This window comes from Mixophyes fleayi, chromosome 5 (genome assembly GCF_038048845.1).
Source record: "Mixophyes fleayi isolate aMixFle1 chromosome 5, aMixFle1.hap1, whole genome shotgun sequence".
In the NCBI taxonomy this organism is placed as follows: Eukaryota; Metazoa; Chordata; class Amphibia; order Anura; family Limnodynastidae; genus Mixophyes; species Mixophyes fleayi.
In genome coordinates this window covers 26,085,464-26,110,046 of record NC_134406.1, presented here as the reverse complement: position 1 = coordinate 26,110,046, position 24,583 = coordinate 26,085,464, and the positions used below count along the sequence as shown (strand labels likewise).

Below are 24,583 nucleotides of genomic sequence, written 5' to 3'. Positions count from 1 at the left end.
AAGCTTAGCAGCAATATTAGAATTATACAGGACGACTAATTTTCGGACGTAACATGAGCGTAAATTACGTTTAAACAATGATTACGGAACTTGAGGGTAGTTCCAACCGTTTTCAAATACAAGCGGATCTCAATATGTTTCCTTTTGAATCTGGGTGTAAGTATGCTGCCCCTAACCAGCCAGAACAGTGCAGGATACGCACATGTATAGGTGCAAAATAAAGTCAAGAAAGCATGCAAAAATCATTTTATAAAATGATCTCTAAATACTGGAACCATTAATAAAAATATTTGTAATAAAGTTTTTTTAAAAAATAAATACATAAATCAAGGTTTTTGTACTGTACATACAATGATTTTTTTTTTTTTTTTTAATAAAATCAAATACATAAATCAAGATTTTCTTAATGCGTACTGTACATACAATGCCTATTATAGACTATCTTGTATACACGTTTTCTGCTAGTCAGTGCCACACATTCCTGTAGTTTTTAATACAAAGACTATGCCGTGCCAATCATCACTGTCAGTCGGGTCTTACACCTTCCCTGTAGTTGGGGCAAATGATACGGCTAAAAATCCCCACGTTCTTAAGAGAAGCGCCCAGAACTGAACTCAGCCGCATCTGTGCCGACATGCTCTTACTGTATATTACCTACATTTATCCGCCTCCTTTCCCCCCGTTTCGCCCTTTAAGTCATAGGAAGTTGTCATTTGTGTTGAAACATGAATTGCAGGCAGTTGCTTCTATCAGCATAATGTCTGTTTTGAACATGCGCAGAGCAAGCACACAAGATGTGGCCATAGTTACCTACCACTGTTACTGGATGAGAAATTAAACATATTGAGACATAGCAACAAACCTGCTGCTCCAGGCTTAAGGAGTAACACATTTTGTGTGTTGGCTTTTGATTAACTACCTGGCACAGACCAGCAGGTGGAGCTGGAGAGCTGTGATGCTGCTACGTAGACATTTATATCATCACTGTATTTGTACTTTATATCTAATAGCGTAAATAAGATATCACATTATAATCTTTTATAAACTGTCATAGGCAGTTCAGTGCGAAATAAAATTAACCTGGATCCACAGATAAAGGTTTGGTCATTTGTAATTGGTATCACAAATGTCCTCATATTTCCTGGTTGTTTAACCAGATATCCCATATAGCGGCGGTTACCAAACTGTGCGCTGCGGCTCCCAGGGGTGCCGCGGGCCAGCCATAAAAAAATAAACAGAAACACTTACCAATCCGTGCGGCGCTGGGACCCAGCATTCTCCTCTCTCATGCAGCTGTCATATCAGTGACAGCTGCTGCGTGAGAGAGGAGGATGCTGGGTCCTGGCACCGCGCGGATTGGTAAGTGTTTCTGTTTGTTCTTTTTATGGTTGGCGTGCGGCAGAGGGGGCAAAGTGTGAGAGGGCAGAGGAGAATGACAGCCTGGCAGGAGAGGGACAGTGTGACAGGAGAGGGACGCAGGAGAGGGACGCAGGAGAGGAACAGTGTGACAGTGACAGGAGGGGGACAGAGGAGAGGGACAGCATGGCAGAGGAGCTGGGACAGCGTGACAGGTGGCAGAGGAGGGGGGACAGCTTGACAGAGGGCAGAGGAGGGGGGACAGCGTGACAGAGGAGCTGGGACAGCGTGGCAGAGGGTAGAGGAGCTGGGACAGCGTGGCAGAGGAGGGGGACAGAGGGCAGAGGAGGGGGACAGCATGAGAGGGACAGAGGGCAGAAGAGCTGGGACAGCGTGACAGAGGGCAGAAGAGCTGGGACAGCGTGACAGAGGGCAGAGGAGGGGGACAGCGTGACAGAGGGCAGAGGAGGGGTACAGTGGGCAGAGGAGGGGTACAGTGGGCAGAGGAGGAGGACAGCGTGACAGGAGGGAGACAGTGTGACAGAGGGCAGAGGAGGGGGTACAGCGTGAGAGAGGGCAGAGTGTCTGGATGCAGTGGGGGGCATTTTTGCATACAACTAAATAAGCATTTCTGTCCTGACCTAAATACTTATTACAATTTTTTGACCCAACTACTTCTAAAACAGGACTGCTCTGTAATTATTTTGGAGGGGTGCCTTAAAAAAATTATGGAGACTCTAAGGGTGCCGCGAACTGCAAAAGTTTGGGAACCACTGCCATACAGTGTTATACAATTATTAAAAGTGGTATAAATACACAACAATATACAATATGTGCATGAACAAAATTGTTTTCTTTAATGATAAATTTGGTGGTACATCTCAATATTGTGAGGATGCTAATTGCACTGTCAGGAACCATTATCCTAATTTGGGCAAATGTAATTTACTTGTCACCTATAATTATAAATGTAAGTTCAGATCAGCCTGACAATAAATAAAACAGCAAATAAACACTAAATTCCAATGCATTCTAGTTTCATGTGTACTTAGTGTGTAAGGAAGCTGCTCACACAGTTGTTAGTGATGACATTACTAGTTCTTGAAGTGTAGTGTAATGTTATTTAATAACATTGTGATGTACACAAATTTTGCAATCCGTAGTGTTTTTTTTTAAAAAAATGCCAATCTGTCAATATTACCATAACTGTGGAATACAATCTTGAGCTTTTTCCCAATGCACCATTTATGCCAGAAAATTGTTGAAATTAAAAAAAATATTTTGGCATCCATATAAAATCAGAAAAAAAGTTCCAAGTTGTAGCTTATTCCACACAGCAATTCCGAAGTAGGCCGGACACAATTATTTGTATCTTTAGTAGGAGTAGGAAATTAGATTTCAAGCAAGTGATTCTCCTTCCATTTGGATCGTAACTTGCCTGTGCTGAGTAACAGGTGCCTATACACATACACACACTTGAATGGAGACCCATTCTCCAGTTCTGTGTCACTGTGTGTACGGCAATGAGCATGGAGAACAGAAAGTCAGATAACTGTCTGAGGATGTCAGACATATTGTAGCCAAGTATGGACACTCTCAAGGCTACAAATCATTCTCCAGACACCTTGATGTTCCTGTTTCCACTCTATGTAATGTTATTAGGATGTTAAATGGCCACATATGTAAGTATCATTATTACCATGGCATAGTTTAATAACCCTACATTTATCTATATTAAATTTAATTTGCCATTTTGCCTAACTCTTCCTGTAGCAAGTTACTATACTGCTCTGTTACTAACCCTACATGGATTAGTATCCACACATACAGACACTTTATTTAAGCTGTCAACAGGGTTATTAATAAATAGATTTAAAGGGGCAGAAGCCTAATAGTGATCTCTGTGGTATATAGATAATAACTTCATCACCGTCTGAATGTGTTCAGTTTGCAACTATCCTTTGTCTTCTCTTTCAATCAGTTCTCTACCCATGTACATACTTTTCCCCTTGACCTAGTACTCTCATCTTATGTGTAATACAGAGCAGGTCCGATCACAGCTAATCCATGCAACTTGTGGGGGATCCAGAGCCGTGTCCACCACAGGAAAGTCTTGGGGGGCGCGATGATTATAATTGTGTTATTTCCACACTACTCAAAAAGTGGAAAATCAATGTAGTTAGAAGATCACCTACTTTGTATGTCTTGTTTATTTAAATATTTTCCTTATTTTGCTAGTAAACTGTATGTAGACAAGTGTTAAAGCAGAGCTATCAAACTAGATTTAAGATGTAAAATTATCTAGAACTAGGCCATGCAAGATTCACTTCCATTTATGTCTTTGTTACAACACCTCCCGTCACTACTTGGAGAGATCATATTGACAATACATTATAGGGAAGAGGAATGGTTCTCTCCATCATAAGCTGCTACCCAATGAGAAATATAATAAACATCATTAAAACTTGAAATAACTCACAAAGATAATTTAATAACAGAAAAGAAAAAAAAACGATACTTTGGTGGTTCTCCTCTAAATTGTACATGAATATAAATAAGTTAGAGGATGTCCGTAAGGACTGTGGTAAGAAAGACATCATACAATATGCAATAACAGCTTTTATTACACAACCTGGGACCTCATCACGGAGGACAGACAGTAGGTTTCCCAGTTGAGATTATACGACGTCAAAGGGTTTTCCACCCTAAACATTTTACTTTCTAATGGAACTGTGGGGAAAAAAATTGAACAAAAAAAAAAAAAGTTGTACTTGGTGCTGTTGGGAGACCCTGCTCTTTCCACTCGACCTCCATTCCCTCATCCCACCCCCTGTTCTCACACGATCACATGTATGGACAGGTCACGGCTTTTTTCAAGATCAACACCCGCATCTCCTGAAATGTGCTGTGCTGCTGTGAGCATTCTCATGATCTGATTGGCTACATGTTATTCTAATCAATGCTCATTTAGAAACTGAGGACACAAGGAGATAAAAAGAAAATAATAATAAAAAAAAAAATGTAACGTAAAAAGTGCCATAGCCGTAGTCAAACACACATAAAAAATAAAGTTATCATTCAACGGTTTACCTATCCTAATGGCAGATAGTCACCTCCTGGCACCCAATCTTTGATGTAAGGACACCATGCTATTCCATTTGCTCCGGCATCAGATAGCTACTATGGCCAGAGCTTAATCAATAGCCAGGTGATAAACAGAGGACACACCCAAAGCACTTTCTATGTTAATGCCGGGTTGTAATGTGGACCAACTCCATCAACTCTCAGTCACGGCCGGAGATCAAGGAGCAAAGAAAATACAAATAGTTACATAGGACGGCAAATTACTTTAAAAAATAAATAACAAAAACACCCCACTAGTCTTGCATTAGAAAATAAACCATTTAGGCTGGAGACCCTCTGACACTTTGCCAGTCTTTACTCTGAAACACTGGTTTGGTTTTCCTTTTAACAGCTCAGTTCCATTTGGCCAAAAAAATGTTGGATCTGTCTGGTGAAAAGATCAATGCTCCTGGAAACTTGGAAACGTTGCTCATATTTAAGCCGCAGTTGTTCCTTATCATCACAGTATATATGTGTTCCTAGTGCTTATAAGATTTGGAGGATGATACAAATAGTTTTCAAACTAAAACAAACAAACAAAAATCTACAGCGTTTTACAGCAAGGAATGATGAAAGTAAAAGCAGTAATTCAGCACACCTAGCGGTCACTAAAAAGTTTGGCATTATTAATACCATTAATACTTCAGATGGCTGCACAAAACGCAAATGTCCAAAAGCTCATTGAGTAGCTATGTAGACAGACATACAAAGAAGCCACGTGACTGTGCCATTATCATATAATCATTAATATTTGGGATTGTACACTGCATTGAGGAACTTTAAAATGTATGTTGGTCAATACGTACAATTTTACTGCATTGGAAATGAGCAGCAATAATCCATAATACTGGGATGTAACAGCAACTGTCTGGACAGCCTGACACTGAAGGACCACTATAAACACATTTGTGGGATCAAAGCTTTAACGGAGAATTTTCAGATAGAGATAACATTTTGTGAAGTAAATTGCACTTCTATCTGTAATGCAACACTCCAGCTTAAAACTTTTAAATTAAGTACAATGACAGTAACATTTTTCTACTTTTCTAATCCACAGGTTTACTGTAGACCTTGCAATGCATGATTGTTTAGTGGATGGATTTAAAAATAATAAATATATTAAAGCTGCAATAGACCCTAATAATGTGGTATTTCTTTAACACAATTCACTCTAGTTACTTGTAAGAAGAGAGTTCACTTTGTTCATTTTATATTTAAGTTTTGATTGCTGTGTCATGCGATTACCATGACAACCACAGTCATTTGACTCTTGATGTAGTGAGAGGTTTTCAAACCACTCCTCCTCTTCCCTCATGTGACTACTCAAGAGACTGTGACCGACTGGCATTTGCTCAGAGGTTAGGTTACACAGTTGCAGCAGAAAGCTAGTGCTATTAATTGTAAGACCGTTCTCCCAAAAGAAAATACTGAGTGCTAGGAGAACTTTTCGAACAAAAAAGATAAAATGTACAAAACGTGCTGCTTAGTAATAAACAATATTACTAATGAAAAGAAAAAAAAGAAAAAGATGATGTTGGATTACAACTTTAAAAAGCTCCTGTCCTATACAATTCACTAGGAGACACTGCCTCACAAATATTAGTCAGAGTCAATAAATATTAGTCATAGAGCACCTCAGTGATGTCACTGGCTCACAGTAAATTGATAAGGATGCATTCTCACGACCATTGGGTCAGTCATCAAAATGGCTGCTTCCACCGTGTGGGGGCAACCAATACTTTTATAATCAGAATTGGAGCTTTCTTTTGGATTAACCAGGTATAAGGGTAACTCTAGAGCACCTCTCACTTTGTGCCTCAAGATCTGTTCCCAAGGAACTGGCTACACTGACAAAATGGCTGCCTCCACTGTGAAGGTTACACTTCATCATCACCATGTTGGAAATGTAGGGATACTAGTCCTTTAAATAACAGAGGCAGATTAGATAAATATTCTCACTTTTTATAATTACGGACACATTTTATTAAAAGATCTGAGCATGTTTTATCACTCCTGCGTGAGTCATGAGCGGATGGTAGCCAATAGCCAGGCCCCGAGTGGTAGCTTCCTGTTGGCGGTTACCACCACTTCCTGCCTCATGTATTTCACTATGAATTGCATATCCCAGACGGTTAAGGCAGCTGCACCCTTCTCAGTACACTTTCTATAAACCAAAACACAAGTTTGCTCACGCCTCTATTCATTGTTCAGTCACACATATCACATTTTCATGTTGCCAGTTACGAACCAGACACTATGACATTGCCTGTTCCTGTGAGAAAAACCAACGTTACAGCAAAAAAGAAAAAAACAGGGAAAGGTCTAATGTTCCCCTTGCAGGCACCTGGGGAATTTGGCCAACAATAGTAGTAACAATAAAGTAATTTATTTTTGGCCCTTCTGATAACCACGTAGTTGACGCCTCTTTCAACGGTGCTATACCAAAGTTTATTTTACATGCATTCCGCAGTTCACTCTGTATAAAAAATGGTTGGAACGTAAAGACCAAATAAATTGATCGTGTCCTTGTAAAGGTCATTGTTTTCCAGATGAAAAGGAATGTGTGCTTTAGTTTATTTTTCTTTACTCCTGTGTTTTTTTTTGTTTTGTTTTGTTGGTTTTCTTGTTTTATTCCCATAAATAATGCATGTGCGTCATGGGGAAACGACAACAGCGCTGTATGGTGGTAAAGTCTGCTCCATACACCCTCTGCTTCACATCTCCCGGTTCCCTTGTCTTCCGTCACTTTGTGCTTGTCGTTCCTGAAGAGCAGCTCCCGTTGCGTGTGTCGAATGACTGGCAGTCGAGTATGGAGGAGATTACTGTAACACCAGACCCACCTGGAAAGTACAGGAAAAAATTAAATAAAAAGAGGAATTTAAAGAGCCGACCGACTACCGTACAAGATTATTATCCTCGTAACGTTTATCCCAAGATGTCACCCTGGAATCGCACATCCTAAAGCATTCTGTTCTATTCCTCATCACCTTCTTTGGCACCTATCTGTCCTGCCACCACCCCCCTTCCCCCCCAGTGTCATGTTCTTATGTACAAGGAAAAGTTTCGTATGTTGCTGATTTGATTTGTTGGTTCTTTGAGAACTGTTATCATTGATTATTGTTGGTTATTATGAAACTTATAAGTAAAGAATACATAAAAAAAAATAATAAAGAGAAAACTGCAGCACAGCGGCGTAGTGGTTAGCACTTCTGCCTCCCAGCACATGAGTTCAATTCCCGACAATGGCCTTATCTGTGTGGAGTTTGTATGTTCTCCCTGTGTTTGCGTGGGTTTCCTCCTGGTGCTCCGGTTTCCTCCCACACTCCAAAAACATACTGGTAGGTTAATTGGCTGCTATCAAAATTGACCCTAGTCTCTCCCTCTTTGTCTGTCTGTGTCTGTGTGTGAGTGTGTGTCTATATTAGGGAATTTAGACTGTAAGCTCCAATGGGGCAGGGACTGATGTGAATGTGTTCTCTGTACAGCGCTGTGGAATTAGTGGCGCTATATAAATAAATGATGATGATGATGATGACGATGACGATGAAACAACATTGGTAACACTGATTTTGGAATATAAATATACCAGGATCTCTAAGTCTAATACAATCAACTAAGCAAACCGCTATTTGGTGTATTAATGCATGTACCGAGCTGCCCATAATCACAGATACATAAGGCTCTACATATAAAGGGTTTAGAAGGTTTTAATTGCGACATCCTGAGTTACACCTGCTAGGGACTCTCCTACAGGAGGTGCCTTGACATAGGCAGGTGAGCTTATCCCAATATAGCTGTATTGTGCACAAAGTCTCCAACTTATGTATATACTGACATAGTGATTTATAGATTGTTTGTTTCAGAGCGCTGGACTGTGCTTTCTTTTATTTCTGTATATAAAATGCCTGGTCCATTCCAACTTCCCAGACTGTGCACAGAAGATGGCAAACTCTGACCAAGCACAATGTCAGAAGCCCGTATTTATTTGGAAACCAGGATGAGCCGCCCTTCGCTTATTTACAAACACCAACAAGTAGCAAGTTGGATCAGAACCCTCAACTGCTGAAATAATCTGAACATTCTGTTGGTTTGATTGGCTATAGGTTGTTCAAAACTGGGGACATCTACACAGGATTGGAGGCTATAAAAGTTCTAGATGTCTAGTCAAAAAAAAAACCCTCAATAAGCTAGAATGATATAGTAGAAGGATCAGTGGTATAGAAAAAGACCGAAAATACTGAACCAACAGATGGTGAGATGTTGACAACCTGTAGATCCCAATGAGGAAGGGTTTGCTCCATAGATAAAGATATTATTGTGCCAGCGAGGTCCACTCACCTTTTCAGAATCCATGGCTGGGCATCTCCAATTGAACAAGTAATATTGCAAGTTGCCATCTCCTATGCCAAATTTCAGTTTTTCCAAGAAAGTTTTGTTTTCCATCAGATCGAGAGCATTAAACACGTCAAATCCTTTCTACCATGATACAGAATAAAGAGAGAATAATGTGATCAACGCTGGGAACTCGTCACAACAAGGCTTCAACAGATCACAGAGGACATCAAGGATCCAGCAAAGAACTTTCCTGAATCCCCTCTGTAAGATCAGTCTATCGGTCACTTGGAAGCTAAGATTGATGCTATAGGCGGCTGTTTATTTATAAAATGTATTACACATATGAACTAAATAACATACCCAAAAATGTTAGGGTTTGTGCCCAGGATCACTCTAGGGCAGTCATTTAAGTTACAACAAATTCACAACAATTAATTGGGATCTTAATGTTGATTTGATTATATGTGAACCCAAATCCACTATCTTAAACCTTCAATGTTCACTCCCTAAGACCACCCTGATGACTGCGTTCTTAAAACTACTAGAAGTAGCTTAGGCATATCCTGCTTTAGAACCAACTGCAGTAAAACATTGCCTCTAATATGAAATTGCACCCAGTTTTGGAGAAATAATTTCAGCAACAAACAGCAAAGACTGTAGGAAGTGATGGAAGCAGGTCGGAGAAATTAGGTGATCACTTTCATATACTTTTACATTTGTACATTTAAAGATCAGCAAATGGAGTTTTTTTCCGGCAAATGTAATTTATTTAGCAAAAAGACAAGTGATATCGTAAAAAAAAAATAATGGTACAATATGTGAGGTTAAAGAACTATATATGTACCATTAACTTTTCTGGTTTCTCCCATTTATACGAGTTAATGTTTTATATTACGGATCAGTAACATTTTCACCTTCCACTGAATTTTAAGCAAAATATATCTTCATTATTTGTAAACGGAGAGAAAGTAACCTACTAATTTGGCGATAATTAGTGCGTCGTTCATTAGGTCCAGCAGCGGAGTCTCTGTGTGGATGTTGTAGAATGAATAAGCCGCTTTGAGAGTTTTATGTGCCGGATGGTGCATGACAGTGGAGGGTAACGTGTAAAAACTGAGGAAGTCTGTTAATACACCATTAGAACTCTGGGAGAAAACAGACACACAGATGTTAACGCAAACATGCTCATCAGGCAATAGACATACGTTAAAAATTAAAAACTTCCTTTATTGATGCAGTCCAGACTTTCATTTATATACCAATCAAAAACAACATTAAAGGGGGACTGAGAACTCCTTAGGCCGTACCGTGTATATATACCAAACGTGTGTACACGCAGCTATGCAGCAAAGTTCCATTGTAGTTTGTTGCTAGCAGCAACCTTCGTTGTGTAAGGATTTGTTCACACTAGTAGACGGGATCCAAGTGGAACACAAATAACGCTGTATAACTATGGATGAACCGCAGTAGCGTATCTGATGTCTAAGTGGACAGCGGTTTTATACACAACTGAAAGGCCGCCAAGAAAAACAAATCATCTGTACTTATCTCCTCTGTCCACCTGGACAACAGGAGATGCAGCATTGAAGTCAACGCATCTCTAAGCCACACTATTTCTTCTGCCATTTTCTCGGGTTGTGTTGCGTTTCCATCTCCGCTCCAGAAACCTCATTAACTATGACATGCAAAACATTTGTACCAACAATACAGCACAACCTCAGACTTCCCCCAGAGACTCCTGCGGTCATAACAGCCAGGCTCCAGCGCTATGCCCACCCTAAGCTTGGGTGGTCCCACAACAGCTAAAGCGTCAGCCTGACCATTCTCCTGCCTATGACAACAACTGAAGTGGTGTCAATTGCTAACAGTAACAGTTGTATTAGTCTGGTGGACAGGCTATCAAACAACATGGTGGGTTTATAAGGGGCAAAATCATAAACAATGTATAATTTATACATAGATTTACGTGGTAGATTGAGGGAACCATCTTTGTGGGGGGGGGGGGGGGGGGAGGTCCTATAAGTAGCCGTACAACCATTGCTGTCCCCTCTCTCCCTCAGTTTGCCAGAGCATGTCACTCTGCTGTCTATAATAAGTAATGCCATTGTCTACAGCCTGAGCCAGGATAAGTGAGGGAGAACTGAGTGAGACTTGGCTGCTGTATACGGCTCTTGTAGAGAATCCGGCCACACATTGATTTCAATCAGTACAACAGAGAGAAATACCACATTGGTTCTGTTTCATTACAGGAAAATATCCTATCTTTGTAAATACAGAACAAAGTAAAGGAATCATAACACTGTTATGATATGAATGGTAATATGATCTATCACCTGCATTACTGAGCTACCCGTCTGCACTCTCACAACCCTCCAGCCCACATCCCAGTGCACCCGGACTTACCTCTACGACAAAGGTGTCAATGATGCAATCCTGAGGTAAGAACCAATGGAGGACCTCCTCTTCATCCATGACCGGAGCCAGGGTAAACTGACTCAAGTAGTCATTTAACAAATGCTGGACCATGGGAGCGTCTTTCCGTTCCATTGGCCTTAGCCCGGCAGTCTTTGTGGCCTTATTAAGGATGAAAGGAGCAAGTTATGGCACATTAATACCACTATGAGCTCTAGAGCAGGCCTGTCCAACCTGCGGCCCTCCAGGTGTTGTGAAACTACAAGCCCCAGCATGCTTTGCCAGTAGACAACCAGTTGATATAGCTGGAAGGGCATGCTGGGACTTGTAGTTTCACAACACCTGGAGAGCCGCAGGTTGGACAAGCCTGCTCTAGAGGATACTATAATTAGAGCAGCAGACAGTACTGGATAGACTGTGGCTCTGTTAGTAAATTGCTTTCATCAGCCATCAAAAGGCTCTTGCAATAAATCATCATGTTTACCTTGTACCTGTACCAAGAACCGTCAGTGCTTTGACCTCACAGGACCTGCTTGTGTTTGCATTTTGGGCTACAACTTTATTATAAGAGCCACATGTACTGATTAGTGAGATATTCCCCCTTCAGGTGGCGTTAATTACCCTCCTGTAACTTTTACTAAATAAGTTGGATAGATAATGAAACTGTGGGAAAACTTTCTACAAGAAAAGCGTCTGTTTCCCAGAGGTGCGAGGTTCTGTGGATACAATCTTTGTGGAATGTCATAAGTGGAAGTGTCTTTGTAAACTCACATTTCACACAATTTATAATCTATGAATAGACGATGGCTGTGAACTCATTCAGCTGTGCGATGTGGATGGGGTAGACTTAATTGCACAAGTAAAACGTTAAAAAATGTCAAGGCCGCAGGAGAATATTACTCTGAACAGCTCTGAAAATTCCGCCCATTTCTGATATTGTACAAAAGCTGATCTCCAGGTACAAGTGTATCACACACAGACAGACAAGAAACAACGCTGCTGGAAGATATAAACTATAAACACAGGGCTGAGAAGGACAGAAAGTGTCTAGAAGGATACACTATGTCTATAGTAGAGGTTGTAGGAGGGCGCATATCGATACATAAATCAAGAGAAAGCAGCCTATCAATGCACTAAGAACGAGTGACATCACGGAGTCATTTCAGCCCAGAAAAATGGCTGCCCCCACTGTGTGCGAAGGCAGCCACACATTTAAACTAATTTATAAACTTGCTGGCAGAGTAATATTTTAATCTCCTCACATGTTTAGGAAAGAAATTATAGTATCAGAAACCCCGTTATCAGGGCCAGAGCAATGTTCCTGGTTACTTACATCAGGCAGTCTGTATAGTTTCATTGTCCTTTGTAAAGTCATATTTCTACTTAGATGAGAGAACTTCACCTCTACCAGTTTTCTAGGATTCAAGGACCGATGCCAGTACCTGAGGGGGGAGGAAACAGGTTCAGCGTTACCACCGCTCAGCGCACACATTTCCGGCAGCGATGAGGTTAAACGTTGAGGAGCGGAGAGCGGACACTGCCGGGGCGACGGTGAAAAACACACTGTGGCTCTCGCATACCAAGTACCCCTCTTGTTTGACATCTACTTTTAGAAACATATTCACAGCCAAACCTCGACTCTTTTCTTTAGCACATAGCAGCTTTATGCCGAGCCAAGGCCTGTTTATTTGTGAACCAAAGTCTATTACAGAAGGAAGACGACTGAAGAACTGCACTTTATAAGGAATAAAAAGCTGAAAAGACTGAAGCAAAACAGTTGATAAACGTCTATTCTGTGGTTCAGATTATTTGCTGGCAAACAATATAATACTATGTAAATATCTGTATTTTTTTCACATTTTCTTAATCAAATGTTATGTCGTTTCCCAATCTGAATGTGACCAATAGCCGTGTGTGTGAGTGTGTGTGTGTGTGTGTGTGTGTGTGTGTGTGTGTGTGTTGGGGAATTTAGACTGTAAGCTCCAATAGATCAGGGACTGATGTGAGCGAGTTCTCTGTACAGCACTGCGGAATTAGTGGCGCTATGTAAATAGATGATAGGGTTCATGGAGCTTCATGCCCACCACATACTGCCCAATTAACTGTGTCAATTAACAACCTCAAGCCAAGCACTGTCCAATGCCCACCATTAGAGCCTTATGCCTGGCAAACACTCCTTATGTCCATCAATTTCTTGACCATTACTCATGCCCAGATCATTCCTGCCACAGTGTCATGCCATTACCCCTTTTCCCAGCAAAACACTGATGCCCAGCCTTAATGACACCATATACATTGGGGCCACCAGTTCCAAGCCCATCACATAGCCAGATTTAAAGCTTGAAACCCTCAAGTCCTATGACCACCATACCTAGCCCTGGATTTCAGACTCATGCCCACCAAATAGAGCTCATACTGCCACTGCCAGAACAGTTTATATTTTTGCTTACAGTGGAAAATGAAACCGAGACCGCACTTTATACCAGGAGACAGTGCAGGAAGTCACTAAACAGATATATATATATATATATATACTGTACCTGCAGGTAGAGACAGGCTTTGGTAGAACAACCCCTGCTGTGTAAACAGCCTGGAATATGCCCTCCAGGTTCACTCTCCGGGTGATCTCCCGGATGAGCACTGGAGCCACGCGTTTCGATCGCAGCTTTTTGTGCACGCAAAGGAAATTGATTTCTACCATCTTCTTTACACTGGAAGAAGCAGACAGACAATTTATGAGTAGCGGCCCTGTCTGAATGATGCCACCGACTGTCTGGATACCAGACGCACATTAATAATATATTGTTATTACACAGTGCAGTACCTGTCATAAATACGGATAGTTGCAGGAACAGCACTTATAAAGCCCACTAACTTCTTGTTGGAAGACACCCGGACACCGCAGTGCCACTGAGATAACCAGCCAGGGGGACGCAGCGCCCTGTAATACATAAACAGCAGCATTAAATTATCTTCCACCTTCCTATCACTCAGGAATGTCATTATAGCCAAGATTATTTATGTACTGTACAAGTTATAGATTTAAAAAAAATGTCATTGTCAGATAAATTGCCCAAAAGAGTAAAATCACAATATTGTATTTTTATGTATTAATTATTCCTTTTTTTGGACAGCAAGAAGAACAGGTCTGTTATGGGGAAAACCGTTCCTCAGACGGGTGTTCTTAGCGTTATTGAACGGGGTCATGCGTGTACGTACAAGGTGGGTTTATTGTAAATAAGGTTTTGGGAACTTTAGACAAAAGTTATGAATACAACACATAGCGTCTGTAAAATTTAGACATGAAAACAAAATATATTCATAAAGTGGGATGTGTATCAGATTTTCCACATACGCTCTAGTTGTGTGTTACAATCAAAAGTTTATGGTGGGAACGTGGAACATGAATTGATTCTTTCATTTGTGAACATCTGAATGCCTGAGCATGTTGCTTTATATTTTATAAACTAAATACACCAACAGATGGTTGTAGGCCTAAACTACACAGGCAATTATTAGTCTCCGGTATTAGAAGTCATGAGATCGGTGGCCTAGTGGTTAGCACTTCTGCCTTACAGCACTGGGGTCATGAGTTCGATTCCCGACCATGGCCTTATCTGTGTGGAGTTTGTATGTTCTTCCCGTGTTTGCGTGGGTTTCCTCCGGGTGCTCTGCTTTCCTCTCACACCCCAAATACATACTAGTAGGTTAATTACCTGCTGATAAAATTAACCCTAAGTCTGTGTTAGGAAATTCAGATTGTAGACTCCAAAGGGACAGGGACTGATGTAAATGACAAATATTCTCACAGGTGAAAGTAGCATTTACTGTCCCGAAGAAAACAATAGCAAAACTACTGCATGAATAAATTAATTTCTTCTCTCATTATAGTTAATAGATGTGATTAATTGCTTGAAGTTCACATGACTTAATTAAGCGATCAAAAGTGATGGTTGCATTGTACAGTACAGCATTTAAAATTCACCTCGGTCGATCAAAAGAAAGGAAACAGCTACAAAATGTAAATAGGGTAAATAGCAATGTATCTCTGCCACAGGCAAATGATATCAGAATATTCAAGTTACTTAGCAGGTAGAGTACAAAAGGGTAAAAGCAAAAGGAGTAACAATCATTATTCCCCCCACTATTAGTAATTATATATGAGGGCCGAGTCCACTCGGATCAGATTCCCGGAAACGTAGATTCAGCACTTCTTCTATTATAAACAAAGCTTCCATGGCTGACTGTTCCATTAATCAGACCTACCCAACTATAATAATTATAACCTTCTAGAGCCATCCATGCCCTAGATAAGCAAACCTTGGCCAAGGAAAGTAAGTCAACCCTGTCAACCATGTCTAATTGGCTTGTCCAGAGTTCTCCTGGAATTAGTGCAAGGACACCCATTTATCACATGTGCAGATTGACAGACCCCCTTCCCCCAGCCTCACGCCACTATTTGAGTTGTTTGGGATTTTATTTTTTGCTGTTGAATATTATTTAATGTAAGTACAGTATACCTCTATTTGAAATATTGTATAAAGTTTTATATGTAGAAGTGTTGTCTACATCTTAGCCTTGATTAAGTTATGACTTATGTTTATGTATGTTAATTAAAGGGAAAACACATTACCTATAAGAAAATGTATACGATACCTCCCCAGAGGCTCAAATGGACTTACAAATAGTAAAATATTGTGTGTATACTTGAAACCAAAATTTTCCATTGAGATGAAGGAACTGTGATACTCACCACTGTAAGAACTCTGGGGAATAGTCAAATCTGAACATGTTATCGTCATCTTCCACATAATTCTCATTCAGCAAAGTATATAGTTCTTTTAGCTGGGTATTAGACATAGAAATGGAAAGATCAGATGACTGTAATAATTAATATCACAAGATGCAGTAAATAGGAGAGAGAACAACCAACTAGTTGTATTGTAAAATAAAAGTGTCATTGTCACATACAAACAGTGGAGGCGGCCATTTTTGTGGGCTGAACCAAAATTCATGAGGATATAGGCTGTCTAGTCTCTAGACACTAATGAAAAACGCACTAGACACGCCATCCCTTGTGCCATGACCAAGCCCCACTGAACCACGGCCACAGTGTTGATGCAGACTGCAGCATTTAGGGTAAAACATTTTCATCATAATACTGTACCTCCCACATTTGGGTAGAGTAGTCATTATGTTTGTATAATGGTTACAAGCTGCACTGCTACCCGAGGAGAAAGCAGAGCATTATAGCTCTTCCCTCTCCCTAGATTGATTAATCTCATAGCCCTGGCTGGAACTCGCTATGGAAGGGAGCGTGACTGGAAAGGACCAATGAGAAGCCACAATCACGGTCGTTACAGCACCCGATTGGTCCTCAGGAGTGCACCTCCTTTCTGTGGCCATTGGTGAATGGCTTTAATAATGTATCAGTGGGCGGACACCAGTGTTGGATGCCTGCCGAGATCTACAGGGAATAAATCAGAGCTATGGGGGAGGGGAAGGTAAAACGTTAGCTGGATTCTCCAGCAGGATAAGTTAATGTGATATATACAACTGTGGCGTGTGTTTTATTACCATCAGATAAATAAAAGTGGTCTGTTCCTATACATAATTACAAGTTAAGTATAATTTACAGTACAATAAGAGCTGGCCGACTTACCACCTCAGCATTGCTCAGATCTAGAGTGTCCCACATGAAGCCCTGAGGCAGAGAATACGGCTCCTGACGTATGTTGTCCTTGTCGGGTTCGATGGGACCGTGGCAGGTTATAATTTCGTCTAAAATTAAAAGTATTGAAATTAATAGATGCGTTTACAATGCAGAGACATTTTGATAATGGAAAAAGCTTCTACCCTCTTATCTCCCAACCCTGTATTCTTCACTCTCTTCATCCCCAGATATATTTCTAACTTCCTCTATTGTTTCACATGAATAACTCAAACAATTTACCCTGCACCAAGGACCACGGGATGTGTTATGAACACACGCACACATGCACACACACACACACAGTATTATTCCACCAGCATGGCCTAGAGCAGTGATGGGCCACTTGATAGACTTCAGGGGCCACATGGGCAGCATCTAACCATCAAAACGACCGCACGTTACCCTTATTCTCAGTAATAAGTTAAAACAATACATTTGATCAAAGAAAGAGACCTATATGCAATAACATCAACAAGCTATAAAAAAAAATCTGACAAAGCAGGAAGGAGTGGGGGGCCGCAGTTGGAGGCTCGGGGGGCCGCCTTTAGCTCCTCAATGTGGGTAGCTGCTATTTTAGCTTAGTCTGAAGAACATTTCTGCTGATGGACAAATTATGGATAATTTAGAAGCCCGACAACCTAGATGCCAGCTGGATCTTCTCAGCGTTGTTGATAGTCACCTCTTGTATGAGGTCTATTCTGCACTGGTGCGTTCGCCACAAATTGTGGAAGCTACACGGACCTAAATAATGTATATAATATAGTATAATAATATATAATAGTGCAGATTACATAGATCTCTGTCTGCGGATAGCCTGGGTGGTTGAGCAGGTAATACAAAATCAGTATTAAAAGGCCAGATTATAAAACTGTTACTTGTCATTTTTTATTGAAAGGGCCAATAAATTGACCCAAAATTAAACTATACATAACAGTTAGAACACATATTTAAAAGTCCCCATTACATGACTGGTATTGGGACAGAAAAAATAAGATATTGGACGACTTCTCACTTGTGCTTTATGCCTCAGTGTTGTCACAAGATCCCGGAGGTGTAGGTGAAGGCTCAGAACATTACACTGCATCCTCCTTCGGTTGATTTACTTAGCAGCAGGGTGTTTGTACCCAACGCAGTGAGGGCAGGGGTATGTCAGGTGGTTGTTGAGTAGAACAGGTGAGTGTTCAAGTAGTGTTTAAAGCTTTGGAGGCTGAGAGATAACTTGATAAGTCAAAGGAGGTAGTTCCATGAGTAGGTAGTGTAAAGGGAGAAGTGCTGTAGATGGGACGTCATGCTGAGAGAGTAGGACAGGTGTAAGATTAGAGAGGTGAGATTATTTCGAGATTAGGGTTCAGATGAATGACAGGCAGCATTACCCGAGCCTCTCTAGGTGAAGGTAAGGATGTTGAATTGTGGTGGGTATCAGGAGCCAGGGAAGGGATTTGCAAAGTGGTTCAGCCAATGTGGATCGGTGAGTAAAGAAGATCAGTTTTGCAGCAGTATTTAGGATGGATTGAAGTGTGGACAGATAGACAAGGATAATGACAACTAGGAGGACGTTACAACAGTCGAGGCAGGAGATAACGAGGGAGTGAATCTGAGTTTATTGTGTTTTCAGTAAGAAAGTGCCAGATTCTGGTGATGTTTCAGATGTGGAGGCCTCAAGATTCTGAGACTGACTGGATGTGAGTAGCGAGGGCAAAGTCAAGGATGTCATCTAGGTGGTGTGGAGATAGGTGGACAGTTGGTCACTGGGCCACCGAGACGTTGGTGGAGTGCCTACAAAGACCATAGCTTTCTTTGGGTGAACTGCAACTACAACTGTGTTTAACAAGGCAATTGTACAATTTTCGCCACAACAACAGTTGTAATACCTGCATCAGGACCTTGGAAGACCCATATATAACAAGAACATATTTATCAATATTATGTTCAGTTCTGATAAGCTCATGAAACTTGTACATATATATGTGGGAATGTTGTTAGTGGGTCTTGTATATAAAACCATGGGTACAGTATTCAAATAAATAAAATGCTAAAATGAAGGCTGTATTATGCCAGTTTTGTGGGGCACTTTGCTGTTGACAATGAGGACCGATGATCAGTCTTTAAGATGTCCCTATAGCTGTTCTTGCCAATTAAGTTGGGCTGTTGAAATGAAAAATGATGATTATAAATATAACAAATGTGTTTTATATGATCCAGAACCACTGAATAAAGGGAGTGTCAGCCGAGGCACAATATTCAACAATCTTCTAATAATTAAGAACACAAACACGATTCTTAGAAATAACAAGAGCTAAAGGGAACAAAATGAGTTTCTTAGCAAACCGTAAAATACTTCACGGATAGAAGACTGGAATCTATGTAAAAGGCTGGAACATTTATTACAACGTTTACAAGGAGTTTAGACTAGCACATGAAAACCAGGCAATCGTTTCCTTAAATGGGCTAATGCCTTAAAGTACTCACTACAGTAAAAAGATGCAGTAGTGACATTTATGGGGGGACAAAGGATGTGTTATCTATAGCAACCAATCACATTTGTGGAATCTGGAAAATGAAAGTTAACATTGATTGGTTGCTAATGATAACACCTTTTTCCTGAACACCAATTGTCAGAGATCTCTAATTGTGTATGGATGCACTTACAAGACTTAACATCCTAACGTGACTCTACTAAATTATTCTCTAGTTAAAAGAACCAGCTTAGCATGAAGATCACCACCTTCTGCATCTATACTGAATACATGTATTTGCCTGGTGTTCTGAGATTGGAAGTGACCTCTTTGCTAATGAACTCCACGCAAACCATCTGGTCTCCAAGTCATAGCTAGGCAACTTTTCAAGGTATTTAAAGCAACTTTTACAAAGTACTGATCAACAACTTTGGAACCTAAAATAAAAGGTGAGGTTTGTCAATATTAATTACGTGGCGTTCAGAGCGCACAACAAATTAGCCTCCTACTGTATGTCAGTCACAGGCTGTACAGGAATATACTGGAGTGTGGCTCTCTTAGCATATACAACTAAAGGGTTATTGCTGGCTGTATCCAAGGTTCAACACATCTTTCTGGAAGATAATTTGACAGAAGGTGGACTAAGCCAAAAACATGAACCAGATTTATGGGGCAGTTAATATCAATACTGATGCATGAAAACAAAGTAATATTTTCTACGCACATTTAAATACAGCAAACCCTACATGTAAACATGGTATATTCTGCCTGTATTTATGTTCAGCAAACTGAAGTCACAATGTATAAAAACTATATGCAAAATAGTGTTATATAGAACTAGAAGATAACATATTTGATTTCCCCAAGATCCTGCATGTTACAGCATCTCGATGTGTTGTCAGAAATCTCCTGTTCCATCTTCTGTCTGACCTTGTCAGTGACCTTGTACTCCCTTAACGTAACAAACACTTGATTAGCATGCAATTTGCTCTTACAGGGTCCCAATGGAGAGGTGAAAAATAGAGGATAAAACGATTTTCCTTCCTTTTAAAGAACCTCGAAAGGATCTAAATATAGCATTAAGGCTGTCGAGAAAAACGCTTTCATGCACCACAACACACAGCAATGACAGAGGAACTCGGAGCCCTGGATAATTACAGTAGCCAACGATGGATACCAATATTAATTATTATTTTCTCTAGATTTCTTCAACAAAAGTGAAGCCACTATATGGCACATAGATGGATATAGATGGATACAGATAGATATATATATATATATATATCTCCATCTATCTCTGTTTGTTACTTAACTAAATAGGACACACAAAATAACTGGGAGAGTTTTCACTCACTCCTCTGCAGCAGATTACACACGTTAGGCTCCTCTAACAGAACAGACAGAGAGTGACTGACAGTTTGGCAGGCTTGTTTTGTAGAAATGCAGTGTGTGGATTGGTCGATTCATGGGGCAGAGCCAGTAATGCCATAACAGCTCAAATGACTGCATTCTCAATGCTCTGACCTGGTAATATTTTACTGTTTAACAGAGCTGCAGTGGAAAGTTAGGATAAGACTAAAAATGTGTTATAGAGATATGGCTCATATGTGTCAGTTTTGGTCCTCAACTTATGTAAAGGTGTAAAGACAAACTCCTTGGTAAACACAAGCAGAGGTTAGACAGGGAGTTCCCTAATGCCAACTTACTAAGTTTCGGTACAGGCTGTGTATCCCAAAACTGGTATTTACGTTTGCTTGCCTCGTCAAGGTTCTTCGCTGGTCCCTGGCAGGCGGAAAGCAGCTCCATAGCTCTCTGAATATCCTGGAGTTTTTGAATCGGAATGGCAGGGTTCTGCAGACACAACAGTAGTCAAAATTAAGACATGATTTAACGATTTACATTTTTGCATGAAAAATTCAATCAATCATCAGCTGAAAAAAAAAAAAAAAAAAAAAGTTTTTCAGTGCACCTGTTTTTGACGGTCAATCGAGACAACCATCATGTGCTGAAACAATACTTGTGAGAAAGTAGCCTACCAGTTCACTAGGAATCACAATCGCTTAAATATTTGGAAAAGCGGTGACTCAGTGATGTCCAATTCCTAGCGAGTTGATAGGCTGCATTCTACTGAATCTTGGTTCGCCATGTGTAATTTCAGAGATCACCCACGAGCCAAGCTCAGTGAAACGTGTGTACTATTACTGGAGGGGAGGTGGGTCACTGCAGACCATCATTAGATTTCTGAATAGAGGTTACGTAAATGCAGCCGTTTACCTAATATTTTGGGTATTCTTGTTTCCTTCCCTTAGAGTGGGAGGGGTTAAGAGAAGGAGAGCAGACAGACAGCGGAGAGCAGACAGACAGCGGAGAGCAGACAGACAGCGGAGAGCAGACAGACAGCGGAGAGCAGAGCAGATGAATCCATGGGGGGGGGGGGGGGGGGGGAAGGTTAGAGAATAAAGACATAGGTTAGAAGAACAATACATATATACACATATACATATTTTAATAAGCAACTCCTTACTGGTACATCTTTTAAGGACTGATATTAAGGTTGTCCAAGTTATTATATTCTTATGCTGATTTTTTTTTTACTCAAGGTAAATGTATGTATATATGTAACTATGTGTATATAGCATAATAAAATCACTGACCTTGTAAATGTACAGATATTTTACACACACAATCAGGGCCGGATTAACCCTAGGGCTAACTGGGCTACAGCCCAGGGGCCTCAGGCATCCATGGGGCCCTTGAAAGTGCTCAGCAGCATTAGAAGGAGGTAAGTGCCTTTGGGGTGGCTCGGATCACCAGGGGGGAAGGGGGGGGGGGCTTGGGAAGAGCAGCTCGGATCCCAGGGGGGGGGTTACGGGGGGGCCTCACGGGGGAATGGAGGCCCCCTTAGCCCAGGGGCCTCCATTCCCTTCCCAGGGCAGTGGTCTCTTTACAAATAAATTGTTTGCTGATCTTGTCCCCAGTGGCCCTATCTAAACCAGCTGCTGGGAACTGCTGGAAGAGCAAAGGTACGAAACACTTTTCTATCACTAAACACATTCTGCACCATAGAGAGCGGTTGTGTAAAGGGAAACCTAGAATAGAAGTTATGTTCTATAAAAGAGTTAGTGGCTACAGTCACGTTATATGTGTAACGGTTCCAGGAGTTTATTAGAACTGAACCTATTTATAGTAACTGGGCCCGATTCATGTCCGAACATCAGGTGTGCGTTTAAATAAAGCAAGAAACTTGAGCGCAGCTCCGGCCGTAACCATAGCCAAGTATATCGGAAGATGTGACTCTGGCTGGAAGTATTCTCTGCCCAAGCAGTACTTACTGTACGTAGACTGCAGCATGCGCAAGTACAACAACAGCTCACTTCAGAACACACAAATCTTTTATTTGATCAAAATATAATCTTTATATGAACATATATAATTGTTTATATATTTTCTATTAATTACATAAAGAAGATTTCAAAGTATACTGTACATACAATGCATTTTAAAGACTATGCCGTGTCAATCATCACTATCAGTCGGCACTTACACCTGACCTGTAGTGGGTGCAAAATATACGTCTGAAAACAAGCGTTCGTACAACACAGAACCTGAGCTGGCCCCATCTGCGTTGTCCTTACTGTACATAGTCTATGTTACCCAGCCCTTCCCCGTTCTGCCCTGTATGTCCTAGGCAGTAGTGTCATTTGCGTTTTTACATGAATTGCATTCATTGGCGTAATGTTAGTCACTGGACATGCGCTATGCAGACGGACGGATGTCCAAACATGAATCAGGTCCCCTGTGTTTAAAGGGACACTTGTCAAGATAAGTAAAAACACTTTGTCTTTAACACAACACTAACTATTGTTTTTCTATAGCTGCAGGCTGCTTTAATAATACAACTGTCTTTGATATACTCATTTTTTACGGCTGCTTATCTCCCCGTCCACATGGAGCCAGATGCGGTACAACAATTAGCATCACACCACCTTGTTTATGTTAGATGATAACGGTCAGTGGGAAACAATACGCTGATAAATAGGAAGTGAAAACAGGAGTTTAGAAACTGAATACTTTTCTTTGTCTAAACAGTATTGTCTACATCAAAAGGGGGCAAACGGTGGCTGTCCATTTGTTGAAGAACTACAAGTCCCAGCACATTAAGTATACTGGAAAGTGCAGTTTCACAATAACATGCAAGTCCCAAGTTGTCTCTGTTGTATACAATGCTTCTTGGATGCTTTAATCAACTTTTGTTTGGGGGGAGGGGATAGCTTGTGATTTTATTCCTTGGAATTGGGTGGGTTGAAAGCAAATTCGTTGCTGGATTACGTTGAATTATTTCTTCTAATAAAGATTTTTTGAAAGCCAGAGGTATGTGTAATTTATTCAATGAAAACATATTTATTGAAGGTGTTTGTTCATTACTAACTTACCTTTTAGTATAATGGACAGAGGTGTTCTAGGCTTATTATACATTACGCAAGAACAAAAGTGCCGGGAAAAAAAGAAGCCATTCTGGGGGGTCTCATTCATTTGTTGCCCAGGGCCCCACTGTCTTGGCGGTCTGAAGGGCCCCAGTCCTGTTCAGAACAGAACTAGTCATCACTAACAGAGCCACCAGCCATTCGCTAACTAATCTATGAGCTGGTTATAATAAAGGTGGGGTCTTCGTCATGAGCTGATCATCACTATAGCGCAGTACAGACAGTACCAATTATAGGTTAAGGGTGGAGGAGCTGATAAAAACAATAAATCGTTTTGGTACAGCATAGACACCCCTATAAATTACTGTATAACCAATCCCAGAGATAGCCAGCCTGGGCTTCTTATCACTGTATCAGGAGCCTTATTAGATTATATAATAATCTCCCAGGCTGGTCAGCACAGGACTGAGAGGACTATTAGAGGTTACCTGTTCTACTCTGAAACACGCTGGGGCTCCTTGAGAACCCCCTCTGGGGACCTGGGTAATAAATGAATGGGACCACGGAATGCTTTGTCCTCCCAGTAGTCCCTGCATAATAGTGAATAGTCCCACTGTCCAGTGTATTTCTTGCACTGCTGTGTATAACACAACAGCTAGAGATCCATGAGTTGCCTAGTCTTGTCTAAACACATACTTACGTCACGGTTTATAGACACAAAGGCTTAATTTACAAGAATGAAAAAGCGCAAATTCACTTTGCAA

The 24,583-nt window shown here is 40.8% G+C and overlaps 1 protein-coding gene across 2 annotated transcripts in view; it reads right to left on the bottom strand.

The window, feature by feature from the left end:
• Positions 1–3,821: 3,821 nt before the first annotated feature.
• NMT2 (N-myristoyltransferase 2) overlaps positions 3,822–24,583 on the bottom strand; it is a 43,958-nt gene continuing 23,196 nt past the window's right edge. The window contains exons 3-12 of one of the 2 annotated variants that reach the window (XM_075211867.1): positions 21,144–21,246; positions 16,889–17,007; positions 15,980–16,071; positions 14,051–14,167; positions 13,767–13,937; positions 12,560–12,668; positions 11,218–11,388; positions 9,792–9,959; positions 8,818–8,955; positions 3,822–7,319 (exon numbers count right to left, since the gene is read on the bottom strand). In XM_075211867.1, coding sequence (XP_075067968.1) covers positions 7,299–7,319; positions 8,818–8,955; positions 9,792–9,959; positions 11,218–11,388; positions 12,560–12,668; positions 13,767–13,937; positions 14,051–14,167; positions 15,980–16,071; positions 16,889–17,007; positions 21,144–21,246 — 1,209 coding nt within the window. In that variant the 3' untranslated portion in view covers positions 3,822–7,298. Of the gene's footprint in view, positions 7,320–8,817; positions 8,956–9,791; positions 9,960–11,217; positions 11,389–12,559; positions 12,669–13,766; positions 13,938–14,050; positions 14,168–15,979; positions 16,072–16,888; positions 17,008–21,101; positions 21,247–24,583 lie in introns of both variants that reach the window. The other variant, XM_075211866.1, reaches the window with a different exon arrangement.